This window comes from Pleurodeles waltl, chromosome 2_1 (genome assembly GCF_031143425.1).
Source record: "Pleurodeles waltl isolate 20211129_DDA chromosome 2_1, aPleWal1.hap1.20221129, whole genome shotgun sequence".
Taxonomy (NCBI): Eukaryota; Metazoa; Chordata; class Amphibia; order Caudata; family Salamandridae; genus Pleurodeles; species Pleurodeles waltl.
This window is the reverse complement of record NC_090438.1, coordinates 35098178-35116650: the sequence shown is the minus strand read 5'-3', so window position 1 is coordinate 35116650 and position 18473 is coordinate 35098178. Positions and strand designations below refer to the sequence as shown.

The following is an 18473-nucleotide window of genomic DNA, read 5'->3' as shown; positions in this document are numbered from 1 at the left end:
GAGAGGCACCATTACATTCTTGTGACGTCTCTTGTTGAAAGTAGTGGGACTGGGACAAATCCCATTTAGTCTTTTTGTGTTTCCACTTTGACTTACCAGAACACAAACAGCAATGAGGATCTGTTGTGGCAACGGCCCCAAGAACAGTAATGGGTCGGTGCCCTGTCTTCAAGCGGGATTTTTGCAACTTCTTTCTGTGTTCGGCGATGTACAGTTTCACTTCACATTCCTGAATAGCCTTTGGATTCATGAGGGCACGCTCTTCGCAGGACTTGGATTTGTGCCCGAACCCAAACATCTGAGACATATCTTGTGGGGGTTTGTCACCGACCTTGGCTTGAAACAGTCCTTACAAGGCTTAAACCCTGTTGTTTTTGGAGGGAACATGATTCCCTCATTTATCGGAGGAGGGAATTTTGAGCAAAAAACTTGCCAACGATGAGGAAAAGTTGGGAGGGAGATTGGGATCCAAATACAAAGGTGCAGATAGAAATTGATGGCGGCAAGTAGGAATGGCGTATTATATATGGCTCCATCATCTCTTCCAAGATGGAACAAAGTCAAAGCAGAACCACACGGTTCCACCTTCAGGTGTGAGGGAGCAATCCTGCTTAAATCTTCCAGAACCAGTCAATGACTCACATGTAGGCATTGGCCGACAAAGGAAGTGCGATTACACTTGTGTGATTCAGTAGTGTGGGTACTGAAATAAGGAAAAGGTCACTTACCCAGTAGACATCTGTTTGTGGGATGTAGTGCTGTAGATTCACATGCTTTGCATAAGTCTGCCATCTAGTGTTGGAACCTGAGTGTTGTACGTTGTTTTTCTTCAAAGAAGGTTTTCGAGTCACAAGATTGAGTGACTCTTCCTCTTGGTAATACTGCGCATGGACAGAGTCCTTTGTTAGATTGTTTTCCCGCAGGCAGGTGAAGTAAAGAGTGTGTACATGTGTATATAAATAGATATAAGAAATAAGATGTCCACGCAATGTATAGACATAGTTACAATATATGGTACTGCAACAGCTACAGGCTCATGGGGAGGAGAGAGGGAGCATTTTCCATTTGATGGCATGTGTAGCTGTAGATACACATGCTTTGCACAGACTGTAAAACAGTCCCCTCCAAAATAAGCAGTGGTCAGCCTGAAATAATGTTCTAAGTACTGGCTGTCCAACAATTGCTTGTTGGCGGGCTAACACATCTACACAATAGTGTTAAGGAATTGTGTGTGGCATAGACCATGTAGCAGCTTTACATATGTCTGCCATTGGTATATTGCCCAGAAATGCCATTGAAGCTCCTTTCTTTCTGGTGGAATGAGATTTGAGAGCTACTGGTAACTGTCTTTTGGCTTTAATATAACAAGTCTGAATAAATTTGACTATCCATCTAGCTAATCCATTTTTTGAAATGGGATTACCCTTGTGAGGTTCTGCAAATGCAACAAAAAGTTATTTTGTCTTTCTAAAGTCTTTTGTTCTGTCTATATAGTACATGAAAGCTCGTTTAACTTCAACAGTGTGTAGGGCTCTTTCAGCAACTGAGTCTGTCTGTGAAAAGAAGACCGGCAAATCCACAGATTGGTTTATGTGAAAAGGTGAAACTACCTTTGGTAGTAATTATGTGTAGGAAAGTGCCACCATTGGCATGATTACCCTCCTACACTTTCTGCCTAGTGTTGATGCCAACTTTGATTGAAAGTGGGCTGGGACCCTGCTAACCAGGCCCCAGCACCAATGTTCTTTCCCTAAAACTGTATCTTTGTTTCCACAATTGGCACAACCCTGGCACACAGTTAAGTCCCTTGTAAAAGGTACCCATGGTACCAAGGGCCCTGTGGCCAGGGAAAGTCTCTAAAGGGCTGCAGCATGTCTAATGCCACCCTGGAGACCCCGCACTCAGCACAGACACACTGCTTGCCAGCTTGTGTGTGCTGGTGAGAACAAAACGAGTAATTCGACATGGCACTCCCCTCAGGGTGCCATACCAACCTCACACTGCCTGTGGCATAGGTAAGTCACCCCACTAGCAGGCCTTACAGCCCTAAGGCAGGGTGCACTATGCCACAGGTGAGTGCATAGCTGCATGAGCAATATGCCCCTACAGTGTCTAAGTCTATTCTTAGACATTGTAAGTGCAGGGTAGCCATAAGAGTATATGGTCTGGGAGTCTGTCCAACACGAACTCCACAGCACCATAATGGCTACACTGAAAACTGGGAAGTTTGGTATCAAACTTCTCAGCACAATAAATGCACACTGATGCCAGTGTACATTTTATTGTAAACTACACCCCAGAGGGCACCTTAGAGGTGCCCCCTGAAACCTTAACCAACTACCTGTGTAGGCTGACTGGTTCTAGCAGCCTGCCACACTCGAGACATGTTGCTGGCCCCATGGGGAGAGTGCCTTTGTCACTCTGAGGCCAGTAACAAAGCCTGCACTGGGTGGAGATGCTAACACCTCCCCCAGGCAGGAGCTGTAACACCTGGCGGTGAGCCTCAAAGGCTCACCCCCTTTGTCCCAGCACCGCAGGGCACTTCAGCTAGTGGAGTTGCCCGCCCCCTCCGGCCACGGCCCCACTTTTGGTGGCAAGGCCGGAGGAAATAATGAGAATAACAAGGAGGAGTCACTGGCCAGTCAGGACAGCCCCTAAGGTGTCCTGAGCTGAAGTGACTCTAACTTTTAGAAATCCTCCATCTTGCAGATGGAGGATTCCCCCAATAGGGATAGGATTGTGACCCCCTCCCCTTGGGAGGAGGCACAAAGAGGGTGTACCCACCCTCAGGGCTAGTAGCCATTGGCTACTAACCCCCCAGACCTAAACACGCCCTTAAATTTAGTATTTAAGGGCTCCCCTGAACCTAAGAATTTAGATTCCTGCAACTTACCGAAGAAGAAGACTGCTGATCTGAAAACCCCTGCAGAAGAAGAAAGAAGACACCAACTGCTTTGGCCCCAGTCCTACCGGCCTGTCTCCTGCCTTCTAAAGAAACCTGCTCCAGCGACGCTTTCTCAAGGACCAGCGACCTCTGAATCCTCTGAGGACTGCCCTGCTTCAAGAGGAACAAGAAACTCCAGAGGACAGCGGACCTGCTCCAAAAAGACTGCAACTTTGTTACAAAGGAGCAGATTTAAAGACCCCTGCAATCCCCGCAAGAAGCGTGAGACTTGCAACACTGCACCCGGCGACCCCGACTCGACTGGTGGAGAACCAACACCTCAGGGAGGACCCTCCGGCGACTCCGAGACTGTGAGTAACCAAAGTTGTCCCCCCTGAGCCCCCACAACGACGCCTGCAGAGGGAATCCCCAGGCTCCCCCTGACCACGACTGCCTGACTCTAAAATCCCGACGGCTGGAAAAGACCCTGCACCCGCAGCCCCCAGCACCTGAAGGATCGGAACTTCAGTGCAGGAGTGACCCCCAGGAGGCCCTCTCCCTTGCCCAGGTGGTGGCTACCCCGAGGAGCCCCTCCCTTGCCTGCCTGCATCGCTGAAGAGACCCCTTGGTCTCCCATTGATTTACATTGGAAACCCGACGCTTGTTTCTACACTGCACCCGGCCGCCCCAGTGCCGCTGAGGGTGTACTTTTTGTGTGAACTTGTGTCCCCCCCGGAGCCCTACAAACCCCCCTGGTCTGCCCTCCGAAGACGTGGGTTCTTACCTGCTTGCAGACTGGAACCGGGGCACCCCCTTCTCTCCATTGAAGCCTATGTGTTTTGGGCACCGCTTTGAACTCTGCACCTGACCGGCCCTGAGCTGCTGGTGTGGTAACTTTGGGGTTGCTCTGAACCCCCAACGGTGGGCTACCTTGGACCCCAATCTTAACCCCGTAGGTGGTTTACTTACCTGCAAAACCTAACAATACTTTACCTCCCCCAGGAACTGTGAAAATTGCACTAAGTGTCCACTTTTAAAACAGCTATTTGTGTTTTATGTGAAAAGTATATATGCTACTGTAATTATTCAAAGCTCCTAAAGTACTTACCTGCAATACCTTTCAAATGAGATACTACATGTAGAATTTGAACCTGTGGTTCTTAAAATAAACTAAGAAAATATATTTTTCTATAACAAAACCTATTGGCCTGGAATTGTTTCTGAGTGTGTGTTCCTCATTTATTGCCTGTGTGTATGTACAACAAATGCTTAACACTACTCCTTTGATAAGCCTACTGCTCGACCACACTACCACAAAATAGAGCATTAGTATTATCTCTTTTTGCCACTATCTTACCTCTAAGGGGAACCCTTGGAATCTGTGCATACTATTCCTTACTTTGAAATAGTGCATACAGAGCCAACTTCCTACAGGAAGTATAGTGAATATACTCCTGATCCCTGTTGGGGTATGGGTACTAGCTCTATGGCTCCTTTGAGTAGTAGTGACTGTACCTTCTCTTTCAGTAATTTGAGATTGTCCTGAGTAAGTCTGTGTGAATGAGGGGGAATGTTTGGTGGAGTGGTAATGAGCTCTAGACAATAACCATATTGGATAATTGATAGAATCCATTGGTCTGTAGTGATGTTTTGCCATTGTGGATAAACATTCACCATCCTTCCTCCCACAGGAGATGTATGTGCTGTGCGGATGGTGAGTGAGTCACTGGGTGCAGTGAAGGAGGTTCTGGAAGTGGATGACTTGCCTCTTCTTCTACTATTGGGCCCTCTGTACGAGCCTCGAAAGGAACCTCTTGAATAGAACTGTAAGGGTTGTTTCTGTTAGGAAGTGGATGCTGAGTCTGGGGCTGCAGCTTGAAGCCAACTCTGAATTGTGGCCTGCAAAAGGTGCCTCTAGCAGGTGTAGTATATATTGCTCCCATTGCTCTGGCTGTTTACGAATCTTTAACTTTTCTATGGTTGTGTCCACTCCAGGCCAAAACAGATGCTCCTTGTTGAAAAGCATGTTTAAAACTGCCTGTTGAATTTCATGTGTGAAGCCTGAACATCTGAGCCATGCATGTCTTCTAATAACTATGTTGGTATTTATGCCCCTAGCTGCAGTGTCAGCTGCATCTAATGGCATTATTTGAGATTGCTTGTCCCTCCGTAATTATCTGCTGTACCCGCTTCTGGTGCTCTGGTAAAAGGCATTGGAACAACTCTTCCATCTCGTCCCAGTGGGCCCTGTCATACCTAGCTAAAAGAGCTTGTGAGTTGGCTATTCTCCAGTGGTTCGCTGCTTGTGAAGCCACCCTTTTTACTAAAGCGTCAAATTATTTGCTCTCCTTATCTGGAGGAGGAGCATCCCCTGTTGCCTGGCTGCTAGCACTTTTTCTTGCTGCCCCAACTACTATGGAGTCTGGTGGTAACTGAGCTCTTAAGAAGACTGGGTCTGATGGAGCTGGTTTATATATTTCCTATCAATTCTAGGAGTGATAATTCTGGCCTTTGCTGGTTCTTTAAAAATGTTTGAGTGCCTGAGCATCACAGATAGCATTGGGAGACACTGATACTCTTTATGAGTGGATGTGAGAGTAATAAAGAGAAAATCATCCTCTATGGGGTCAGAATGCATCTGCACATTATGTTATGTAGCTGCTCTCGCTATAACCGGATTCTATGCTGTAGTGTCTTCTGGGGAGAAGGTCTAGCAGGGTATAAATCTGGTTAATTGAATATGATGGGATCAGGGTCATATAGATCCCGTGGTTCTGTGTCCTGTTGAATGTCACTGAAATCATCCCCGTGTGGTGGTGCTGAGGATGTCTGCGGAGAGACTTGCATCTGGTATGTAGGTGATGGTGGTGATGTGGCGAGAAGAAGAGAAGAATGTGGTGGAAAAAGTTGTTTATGCTGCACCGTCTTTTATTTCTCTTTGTCCCTTGAGACCTTTTTTGGTGGAGGTTCAGTATCTAAGGTCTCTTGAAAGGATGCATTTATTTTTTATAGTCACTGGAGGAGAGGCAATTATCCTTCCTGTGCCGTTCTGTATTTGTAATTTGCACTGTCAAGCTTTCATAACCTCTAGAATTGGCTGTAATTGTGAGGTTTCTTGTGCAGAAGTAGTAATTTTTCCACTTGGAGCTTTTAGTTCCGAAGTCATAGGCGCCGAGTGTTTTACTCGGACCGAAATTATCGGCTCTGAAACAGAGGAATGTTTTTTCAGTTCTGAAATGGATTTCTGTAATTTTCGACTTGACATCGAAACAGCTGGACCAGTTTGTTTTGCCGGTGCCGAAAGCACTTTGGTCTTCATAATCGGTACCGAACCCAAAGGTTACTCATCCGGACTTGTTTTTCGAATCTAACCATAGCCCGAAGGCAGTGGAGGACTGACGACCAGTGCTGGAGACATTTTCAATGTTGTTGGGTGGTATAACAGGGCAGGTGTACTGACGTCGGAGTCGTGGTTGGAGTCAGAGTCTCTAATGGAAAGCGCCATACTGTGTTCTTCCTCCTCTTCAGCGTGTTCCTCACCGAAAATGTCTGGTGTGTCCTCTGTAGACTTGGACGCTATTTCCAGTCAACGAGCTCTTCAATCCCAGAGAGTCTTCTTCGATCTAATCGACCTGCAGGCGTCGCAAGTCTCTTCTCGATGGTCGGGAGATAAGCAGAGATTGCACATCAAATGCTGGTCAGTATATGGGAACTTAATGTGTCACTGAGGACAGAATCAAAACGGAGTCCGTTCCATCAGCCCGACATTGAAGAGGGCCCTAAGAGGGCGAGGCCCCTTTTAAGGGCAAAAAGAAATAGACCCAGACGGTTTTAATCGGATCGACTATAGATAGAAAACACAATGGAAACAATACCGACTGTATAATAGAAAGGTAGAAAGAGTTCAGAAGGCCCAAACCAAGATCCACCTGAGCTAGAGGAAACACGTCCGAACCAGACGGAGGAGAGAAAACAATCTAACAAAGGGCTCGATGCACATGCGCAGTATTACCGAGAGGAGTCACTTGATCTCGTGACTTGAAAACCTTCTTCAAAGAAAAACAACTTGTAACACTCCGAGCCCAGCACTCGATGGCGGACTTATGCAAAGCACGTGTATCTACAGCTACACATGAACACTGAAGTTTCTTCTCTGAGCTGCAGCCATGAATCTGTTACCTTGATCTGGGGCCGGAGGACCTCACAATATTAGATGTCAATGTTAACGGCTGCTTGCTCAGCTCGCTGGAGTGTTTGGAAATCTTTGCTTTGCTTGCACAGGTGAAGTGCTGACTAAGACTGAACCAGCTGAGTTTTCACTCTTTAGAGAATGACAAAAATAATACCCAGGTACATAACAGAGATCAATCATACTTCTGGGAAAGGCTTCAGTGTGCAATATCGATGATGTGAACTACTGTGCAGCAATCAAAAAAGAAAAATGTGTTTATTCATTGAGACCTCATTTTGAATTTCTCTGGCCTACCATTTAGGCCTACCCAGCCTCTTATTTCCTTTTAGTTATTTTTTTGTTTGGCAAAATGTAAATGTTCAAAATAACATGAATTGTCAATTCAGTAGGAGGCGCATTGCCTAAGGAGTCCCTTGACATGTCTGTACCTTATGGGGCCCGTTTTACTTTTATTCCCTTGCCCTTTGATTTGCTCCATCAGTGAACTTGATAATTTGTGAATAATTCATGAATCCCACTGAAGATGCTCCACATTTTGGAGACTGTCCCTTGAGGTTACCAGGCTTTGCTCTTCAGTGGGTGTGACCAAAGCGTACTTTCCTGCATCGTTGACTTTGGCCTATGCCACTGTATGGGTAGATCCTCTGCTGATTCTGGTGCACGGGTACGTAGGTGGTCCATCCCGTATATAACTGTGGTGTATACTTATCCCAGCATATGTCATGTCTGCGTGCAGGCTTTGGGAATCAGTGCCTCCCTGCTTGTATGTTTCTGGACAACTGTGTGCACTTGTCCACAGTGAGCATGACAATACGAGTGACTGGATGTCTCTTTTAGACGTCACAGCCAGGGTCTGATGTCACAGGTACACCCAAAACATACGCTCCTGAATGTTGGTGACGGGCTGTGAGGGTGGCCTGTTTCCCACTCACAGCACAGGATTTACCCCAGTGGGAATACTGCTGACCAGTTCTCCTCTGAATAACATCTGTTCAGTCACTCACTTTGTCCATGTCTGGAGCATGCATGAAGGGCTTTGTTTGCCTGTGAGGGGATTTGAATGCGTGGGATGGGGAGCGCCAATGTCAATTGTACACCAGGTGTGCACAGCACTAAAACGTGCTCTCAGTAGTACTGCTCAGGCTATGCTGATCCTGGAGACATCAGCTGGGACGTGCACACTCTCTTGATGCCCTGACTCACTCACAGTCTGTGCTCTAGTGGAGAGGGGAGGTGGTGGGAGCATCGCAGTTTTGGTTTTTGTTTGAAAGCAGTTTTTCCTTGCCTGAGAAAAGCTCACTCCTCCCAAATGTCCTATGTTGTGGCTTCTCCACCAACAATGGAAGCTCCTTGCGAAGGAGACTGCACATCACACTTTCACCAGTCCACGCTGATCTGTGTGGACACTGGACAGGACGCCAGGCACATGGCTTGAACAAGAGGGACTAATGTTCAACTCTTTGGTAGGGGCTGACAGCCCACCCTGGACACACAAGGGGAATTACCATTGGCCTTCACAGCGATTTTCATCATCTGGACACAGAAGGCCTCTGCTCCAGTGCGGCGTGGGATGCCTGCGGAGACACCTATCTGCCTTTCTAGTTTTCTTTGCATATCATGATTTCAAATGCACTATGTACTTGCCTGTTAATACAAGTTCTTTTCTTTTTATAAAGAGTGACTGGGCATTAATGCTAATGTGTGTTATTGACTAGTGACTTTTCTCTAGGCCTGTTCACCCGCTGGAGTAAAGCCTTGCTGCACTTCCATCGCATACAGTTATCCCTTTCTACCCAAGAGACTGTCAAAGGCCTGGAGGGAATCTCTAGGTTATCTCGTTTGGAATGCATCGGCATAGTGGCCATGGAACGCCAGTGATAAAGAAAGTGTGAAGTACATTACTAGGTTAGATGGTACCAGCCGCTACTCTACCCAGGACGCCAGGAAGATGCACACTTTACAGACTGAAGAGTCTCAAACCCAAATGGCAGGGGTTATGGTTATTATTTCTTTATTCTTTTTTTGTGCAGTTTTCTATAGCGTGAACTCGGCCCGAGGGCATCGGAGTGCTTTACACGAGCAATAGCTACATTATTACACAATTAGGCATGGTCAGATTCATTTAAGGCAGAGGGAGATTAACCGATTTGTCCATAATCACAGGATGGTGCGCCTACCCTGAACTTGAACCTGGTTCCCCAAGTCCAAAGATGGCAGCTCTGACTGTAACGCCACATCCTCTCGCGTATGGTTGGTCCCAGCCACGAGTACCCACAAAGCAAAAAAATTGAGAAAATAATAATATTTTTTTTTTTCAAAACTCGTACTAAATTCCAGAAAAGCATCCAGCAAGTGACCTGCAACAACATAAGCAGAGAACACACTTGTGCCTCTGAGCCAGTAAGAGAATTTTACCAGGAACAAAACTTTGCATGTCACTATCTCCCTCAAGGACAAGTTCAGCCCATGACCTCTTGGTAAGCGTGGAAGCTGTATTACACATGATTATGAGTGACAAAGAACAAGGCCCACCGACGACTGAAGCATGCATGAAGGCTGTTTCAATAAGGTGGGAAACCCAGGAGGCACAAGAACATGCGGCTCTTAACAAGCACTGACCTTGTCTGCTTCCAGCCCAAGGAGAAAGCAGAAGCTTCCCCTCTTTACCCCACAGGTTAGGATAGTTACCACGTGGCTGTAGCCAGTTACCCTAAAATCAAAACTGCTTTGACTTCCTTCTAGTACTCATGGTTCTAGCGAAGTCGCATCAACCTTATTGCACCTGTGAATTCACTAGTTTTAAATGTTGAATAGATGGGCCCAGTATGTGACATCTGTGAACTGAAAGTCTCAACCAAGCATTGCTACATTCAAGATAGAGGAGTTATGCTAGTCCAAGACCAGGAGCAGTATTCCCCTACAATATCCTTAACTCTGGGAGGTTGTACATTTAACTTGTCTCCCTGTAAAAAGAGCCTTGTTCCTTGTGACGTACTACCAAACCATGGGACCCGTGACATTTTTGTCATGGAGGTTATGGATGGGAGTGGCAACTTGTTCATTTTGCATTGTGGAGTTTTGGAGAAACTGGACTTGTCAGTCACCCGGGCTTAAAGCAACTGAGTATACAGGGCTATGAAGAAGCCAGGGGAAAGACTGGATGCATTATAGCGAACTTGGACATTGTAATTCCTGGCTTCCTACTTTGTCTCATTGACTCATCATTTGTCAACATAGCCACAGAGGATGGTAGGCAATAGATGCCCAGTTCAGGTACCAAACAAATCAGTAGGCAGTCTCCACACAAGGCAAAGGTAAAAAAACAAGCCTGTGCCCCTGAACTAGAATCAAACTGACGCAATCACCAGTCATCTCACAACATGGGGATCAAAGGGTGGTAGCTGCCCACATTCAGGTGGGTGGGGGACTTTACTTTGGATGACCATGTGAGTTCAGCTAAGCTTGCCCACTGATCCCAATAAAAACATGGCAAACCACTAACCAGTGTACTGAGACTGCCAAATTCAAAGGAAGAAAAATCAACGGCGGGGAGAAAAATTATACAGGACAGTGCAGCACAATTGTCTAAGCCACACAGAGGTTTTTCATTCCAACACCAACTGAGTCAAGGAACGAGAAGTCAAACGGTGGTGGAGTACCCCGCATCTGTGCTGGAAAGTAGAACAGGTCTGCAGAGTGACAGTTGTCTTGACACATCTGTCTCGCGCTCAATGTAGAATGACAAGGATCATCGTGGAACTTCATGCCTCATCCCTGGAGAGTACCTGTACCTACACATTTGTCACAGTCGTGGGATTGAAGGAAAGTGCAACCCCCAGTGAATCTGGACTTCCATATACATAGAGGCCCAATTTTGTTTTCGGCCTTCTGCTGCAAAAGTTCTAAAAGAGGTTTTCCTCAGCAATCGAAGAGATGACTCATTACAACTCATAGTGTCCAATAAGAAGTGCCTGCTAAGAAAATCTACCTAATTGTGTGCAGCTAGAAGATACTGATTTGTCAGAAGCATACTCTCTCAAATCATTGAGTGCCAGAGTAGATCAACTTCTCTTAACAGACTGACTGATCTGGTTTCCTACTGCTTGAGGACAAACAATGAAGCTCACGCTGTTCATCTGCATCCGTCCTGATCAAAACTCCTGAAGGAACACTGGAGGCGCCAATCCAATGGATCTAAATCGCTGGAGCTTATGCAATGTATCGAGAGCCTGAAGGCTAACAGGATGGGTCAATTCTGAGAGACAAGATCAAGGTCTTCACCCTGGTAAGGCATCTTAAAATGAAAGACAGAAGGCACTACAGATATTTTTCTAAAACAATAGTTTCAAACAAATAGGATTCATTACAAAACCAAGAGACAAGAAAATAAAACAAGCATGGCACACACTAGTATCATCCACTTGGATATAAAAATCTAGTAAGGAAACTTTACCCACCGTACTATCTCCAGGACTCAGATGCGCTGGAGGCCCGTTAGGACTGTATATTTATTTACCTTTATGTTTGCATAATCCAGGAGTCTGTGCATGCACAGCTTGTGCCTTCCCACAAACATATCCCTTGTAATCAACAACGAAGGACATCACAGGGAGCTGACATGAGGCCGCAGTTGGGTCGTGCAGAGTTTTACTATGCTGGATACATTGGTCTATATTTAGTATACTCACGCTTTCAACTTGTCAAAACCAAATGATGCACCAACCGTGAACCCTGAGAGTAAAGAAGCAGTCCAAAGCCAGACCTGAAGAGGGGATTGTAGTAATGAGTAGAGAAGGCATGTGGCAGTGCAAAACACGGCACTGATAGAGTCATGGATTTAAAAAGTAAAAGATGCTTCCTTTGCTCTAGGAAATCTGATCAACTTAAGAAATGAGCACAATCTTCACATCCCCTTGAAATAGATGAAGCCTCCACATGGTACACTTGTTTACGACAGGTGCACCTGGCCCCCAGAACTGCTGCTCTCCAATCTGATAAACGAATTATTCCTTTTAGATTAATGAAGGATTCAACAAAGGAATATGGAATTTACAGAGCATGGTGCTGCCGTAAAGTGTCCTTGTAATAGATGCAAATGCGAAGATAAAATAAACTGAGCAGGAAATGTAAAGGCCTAGAAATTTGTGCAGCAGAATGTGGTCCTGAATAGAACAGAGAGGTAAAGGAAAGGGAGTTCTGGAATGTAGAAGCTTACACAAAAACAGCGCTACCGCCAAGGTGTGATCCGAAGACGCGCCAGAATCAAAGAGCAAACAAATAAAGCGCTCCTTGGGAGTGTATAGAATGATGCTCCATACATAATGCTTTAAAGAAGGCCTTCTCACATGCCACCCAGTGAAGGCGTAAAAGATGGGTAGCAATTAAGGAACATAAGTCCTAGCAGCAGTTGGGTACCATTTGAATTAGTTCATTTGAATCATGCACTGCTATCTGTTCAGGAAGCAACACGCCCCTTAAATTCTCCCTAAATGGACATAGTTGAAGCATGGTATGCTGGGGGCTGGCGGCGGACTTGGCCCTTTGCAAGGGCAGTAGAACCCTTCATGAAGCATAGATGTCACCCAAGAGACCACCTCCCCACACACAAGCCCCATATTTCCCACTAAACTACACCTGCAAGGTTTGTGTGACATGTCAGAGATGGGCAGGGAAATTGTTCCAGGTAGTGTTATCTCAGAGGAAGCAAGGCTTCAGTGTGAGCCTAGCAAGGGAGCACCAGGACACAAATGTTAACTACTTGCATACTTAGCTCTCCAGGATTGATATCTTCGCCATCAACAAAGAATATTCCCATCTGCATGCAGGGATCCTGGAGCACTTTATTTCCTAACTCAGTATTCTAATTTACGGGAGGTAAAAATGAAACTTCCCACATGTACACAAAACCTCGATAGCTGCAGCAGGCAAACATTTTCCAAATCCTTTCTTTCACTAAGAACAGAGGGCAACATTGCAGAAAGAACTCCCAAGAACGCTACAGCGAGGGAAAAACTCTGACCTCAGGTGAAAAGTACACTAAGGGAACAAAAAAAAAAAGAAAAGAAAATGACCTACCTCCTGTAATAATCAGTGGCGATTTAACTATGGTGGGTTTATCAGGCAAACACATGAAAGCCAACAGGGTTGTCTAATGGCACTTAACTATACCCACCACCAATTCAACCTGAGCGAGGGGCAATGCAAACTAGAAGTCATCGGAAAGGCGGTGTTTAGAAGGATCTGATGCTAACTCGCATCACTAAATTAATGACATCCAGAGGCATGTGCAGACTTATTTAGAGGCAGACTTCCTGCTTACCAAGATAATGTCTGCTACCTCTTTCTGAAGCCAAAAGGGCTCTCAACGCCACAGCTGAACCTCTAGCTGTGCAGCAGCAGCGTCTGGGGATTCGGGTAGAGTTCTTTGCCACTTTACTGTGAGAACTGGTTCGTCTGCATGGGAGAGGTAGAGGTGGCTGAATGCAGACTATCAACATAATGGTGCAGGTCTGAATCTCACACACCACATACAGTCTTCATGGGGGTTCGAAAGGGACATCATTTTGCTGCGCAGCTTCCAAGGCTTGAACCCGAAACTATTTGAGGAGATAATTGACCTAGCTGCTGTTGCAGGGAGACGCTAAAGGTGCACTCCAGGTCACACCAGTAAGGTAGGAACATACGGCACAGTGCAGGGTAGCCTCCAATCCAGCCTGGTGACACCATCTTCAGAGCGGGTGTCACTTATAGAGCAGCATGGTACCACTTAGAAGTGCTGGGTAGTCATTGCTCACCCCAACCTGAAGCTTCAAAGGAGTATTACTTGGCTTAGGAAAAAGTGGGAAAATGTATCTACCTGAAGCCACATTCCCAAGTGCCTCCGAGGATAAGACTCAAACAGGGCCAATGAGTCTTCAAACTGATGGTGTGGACATTCCCACCAGCAGAAGACCCAGGGGCGGTTGGGCTCTTAAGAGGTGCCCTCGTATCTTTCCATGAAAGACAAGGCCTGGGGAACACTTGTTGAAGGTTCTGAGTTACATTCAACGAGGTGAGCAACTCAAAAGAAGCCGTCTTCTGGGGCCGTCAGTGCCAGGTCTACGACTTTCAATCGAAAATGGGAAAACCTGTGCAGCCCCCCAACTGACCGCACAAAAGACAATGAATTTGCGCTCATTATATGCATGTATTTAACATTTTTGTGCCACATGTCATAGATGCAGTTTGTTAATGAAGTAGCAAATGCTCTCCACATCTCTTGAGGCAGTGATAAAGATATAATCTTAACTTGAGAGGACAACAAAGCGTAACTTGTGTAAGGTCAGCTTTGTAAAAGTAGGCCACTCAACACTTCAAGCAAAGAATGTGCGACCTGGAAGTTTAAAGTTTGAGCATTTCATGACGTTATTGGCATGCCCCTCTATAAACTCTTACCATAGCAGACACATGAATGACTGAGAACAGTTCCTTGGACTAATATCTTCTTTGTGAGTAAACACTGAAATTCAAGATGTATTGGGCCAAAACCTGCCCTTCAGAAACAAGTCTAGCCTTCAAAGTACTTTGAAAAAAGGAATAACACACTTGCCTTGACAAAATTACAATTTTAAAGTCCCATTGCACAAAAAAACAAACCTTATGTAGAATCGAGAGAAAGACCGGAGCTAGTAGAGAGCCTAGGTTCACACTCCACACGTTCTGGCCATAAGACCAGAGACAGGAGGGTTAGCCAGACATGCAACGTGAGCATGCAACAGACTTGCACATCATTCCAGTTTCTTTCTGGTCACTCCCAAGACCAGAGCAAGACATGATAGCTGTAGAAATCAGGGGATCGTGGATGAGGGTGCATATAAACATTTGTGACAAAGGATACAAGACGCAGCATGTCCCCTGAAGGGGAACTTCACAGATCTCTTCAGACAGACTTTACAGTGTAATGGGTGGGGGTAGTATTTGAGGTCCCAAGTTTCAAAGCAATCTTCAAATAGAGGTATTGGAGATTGTTTGATTGGTATTGATGGAGATGCAGACCGACACTTTCACTCTTAGTCACCAGTCGAAGATTACAATCTTCTCCCCAGATAGGGTAACCAGTCATGACTCTACCACAACAGGACCCAGAACCATTGATGCATAAAGAAACAAGGGCTTTAAAAGTGCTTTTAAAATCTGCAGATCGTGTCTGCCCAGGGAGCAATGTCACGTTTGACCTTCAATGCCCTCCTTCGAGCTCATCGCCAAGAAACCAAAGGCGGCTTCCATCACAAGGGCGACAGTTCTGAAGAAGAAAGAATAGAAACCATCTCAACTACAGAAAGCTTCCCTCTGAAGGAGGAAGGCTGATTGGGGGACTGTGACCTACTGAGGAGGACGTCCAGACCCGGGTGCGAGTCTGGCACACACTTACCATGGGCTGCTGAGGGGGAAGGGTCTGCATCCCCAGCCCAGAAGGCTGACCCTGAGCTTGAGGCACTGCTGTCACCTGCTGTGCTTGTTGCTGCTGTGCTTGTTGCTGCTGCGCTTGCTGCTGCGCCTGCTGCTGCTGCTGTGCCTGTTGTTGTTGCTGCTGTGCCTGTTGTTGTTGCTGCTGTGCCTGTTGTTGTTGCTGCTGCTGCACCTGTTGCTGCTGTTAATAAAATGGAGTGAGGCAATCAGTTTTCTCCAAAGTAATTATTAATCAAAAACACAAACCCATCCCGTCCAAATAACATTGTTACTACTGAGCCACATCACGGGAGGAAGTGTCAGTGAACTAGAAATGGATGCCAGAGGGCCTGCACCCCAGGCCCCGTCACTAAACGCAGCCACGGTGAACAACATTCTCATTGCTGCCGATCACAGCATCCATGGTACCGGCATGGAGGGTACCTTACTAAACACTGCAGGACAATCTACTGCCTGCTACTCAATCTTACTCACTGATACAAGTCTTCTTACTTTCACAGTATTTGGTAGGAATACCAAGCACGGAGAGGGATGTGGCAAGAACAAGCATAGCCAAAAATGAGGAGCGTTCGCATGTTTTAATATTATGGCATACAGAGATCACACATGAAGGCCATGTGGCATTGTGCACATAATTCAGAAACAAGTACATAAAAGCATCTGAAAACCGGCATGCAGTTTTACAATTAAAAAACAAAAAATACATACAGAACTAAACAAAAATGATGCATGCTCCCCATGTCTCAACTACATGAGCATGAATACACCAGCAGAGAACAGCTTTAACATATGGAATACACAATCCTGCTGGCAAGTAATATTGTTTGTACTGGTTTTGGACAGTTAGGCATCTTTCAGAAATTAAAAGACTATCATTCAAAATAAAACAATGAAAGAGTTACTAATGAATACGTTACTTACACTCTGTATTGCTATTTATGGTGAATACTCCACGTAACTGCAGATTCTTCACCTTAAAGTATTTTATCAGGGTGTTAACATGATCTAGAGGTTTTCATAGCCATGATCCCACAAGGTAGCGCTATGAAACTGTGGCAACACAGACCTGCATGTAAACAATCCCTGTGTACCGACCTCAGGCTCTTGCTCAACTATTTTTGCACCCGGAAGCAGAACAGAAAACAATTGGAGGCACCTGTGCGCGGGTCTATCATCTGGAAACTTTCTACATCGTAAAAGAAGGCCATTGCACAGCAGCAGGAGGTGGGGGGGGCAGTGCGGAATCTACAGTTAGAGCATCCACAGAAAGAGTGTCACAGAAGGTAAGTAACGTGCTCTTCTGATGGATACTTCTAACCGCAGATTCCTCACCTTCACACTACATACCAGGACAGTACCTGCCAAGATGGAGGGCCTGTGGAGTGAGCTCAGACCAAAAGGTCCAGTAGAACCAAACAGGTGCGATGTCCTTCCTTTCAGATCGGGATGCAAATGCAGCAGAGCTTTGTGAACATCTGCGGTGGTGCCCACATTGCAGCCTGACAGATGTCAAGAGTAGGGGTAGCAGCCTAGGCCTTGGTGGCATGAGCCCTCAGGGCTTCTGCGGGCTGCTTCTTGATGTCCCTTTCTGCACTCCCTTACCATTCTTTGTCCCAGAGAACCAGACAAAAAGCTGATCACCACGTGATAGTCTGGAGATATAAACGCTTAAGCCTCTTATGTGGTCCAACTGATTATCATAAAATTCGCTGAGCGCACACTCATCCTTGAAGGGTTATCCCAGCAGTAGTTCTGATAGGAGAAGGATACAGTCAGTGAAAAGTCAACACACCATCAAAGACACCTCTTCTAAAGAGTGAAAAGCCAAGTTGTCAGTAATTTCTGAAATGTTATTAAGTCAGAGGTGAGGCGCAGTTTGAGGAGAAGAGCATTCTGGTAAGAGGCAACGAAACAAGTAAAGGAGAGTCGATCCACACGGACCCTAGTAATGCGTCGCCAGAGAATAATGGTCTGATTGGCTGACCTAAGTGCTCTAAGAGTCTACTGAAAGGAATGAAATTGTCACTTACCCAGTGTACATCTGTTCGTGGCATCAGTCGCTGTAGATTCGCATGTTTTGCATAGCTCGCCATCTAGTGTTGGGCCGGAGTGTTACAAGTTGTTTTTCTTCGAAGAAGTCTTTCGAGTCACGGGACCGAGTGACTCCTCCTTTTGTCTCCATTGCGCATGGGCGTCGACTCCATCTTCGATTGTTTTTCCCCCGCAGAGGGTGAGGTAGGAGTTGAATTGTAGTAATAGTGCCCATGCAATGGAGTGACTAAGTATGTACTTATTTAAGGTTGAAATGATATATATACAAATAGTTGAAGGTAACTTCCGAACTGCTACAGGCTCCCGGGGAGGCGGGTGGGCACATGCGAATCTACAGCGACTGATGCCACGAACAGATGTACACTGGGTAAGTGACATTTTCAGTTCGATGGCATCTGTCGCTGTAGATACACATGTTCTGCATAGACTAGTAAGCAGTTATCTCCCCAAAAGCGGTGGCTCAGCCTGTAGGAGTGGAAGTAGTCTGAAATAATGTTCTTAATACGGCTTGACCTACTGTGGCTTGTTGTGCGGATAACACGTCTACACAGTAGTGCTTGGTGAATGTGTGAGGCGTAGACCATGTGGCTGCCTTACATATTTCTTGCATTGGGATGTTTCCTAGAAAGGCCATGGTAGCACCTTTCTTTCTGGTTGAGTGTGCCCTTGGTGTAATGGGCAGCTGTCGTTTAGCTTTAAGGTAGCAGATTTGGATGCATTTAACTATCCATCTGGCTATACCTTGTTTTGATATTGGGTTTCCTGCATGAGGTTTTTGAAATGCAATAAATAGTTGTTTAGTCTTTCTGATGTTCTTTGTTCTGTCAATGTAATACATTAATGCTCTTTTGACATCTAATGTATGTAGTGCCCTCTCAGCTACGGTATCTGGCTGTG

General features: G+C 45.9%; 1 protein-coding gene across 13 annotated transcripts in view; it reads right to left on the bottom strand.

The window, feature by feature from the left end:
* Positions 1 to 18473, bottom strand: part of MED12 (mediator complex subunit 12) — a 786294-nt gene that overhangs the window by 16003 nt on the left and 751818 nt on the right. For 8 of the 13 annotated variants that reach the window (XM_069209253.1, XM_069209261.1, XM_069209270.1 and 5 more), the window contains one exon: positions 15487 to 15705. In XM_069209253.1, the coding sequence (XP_069065354.1) occupies positions 15487 to 15705 (219 nt within the window). The remainder of the gene's footprint in view (positions 1 to 15486; positions 15706 to 18473) is intronic. The other 5 variants (XM_069209285.1, XM_069209320.1, XM_069209330.1 and 2 more) reach the window with 1 other exon arrangement.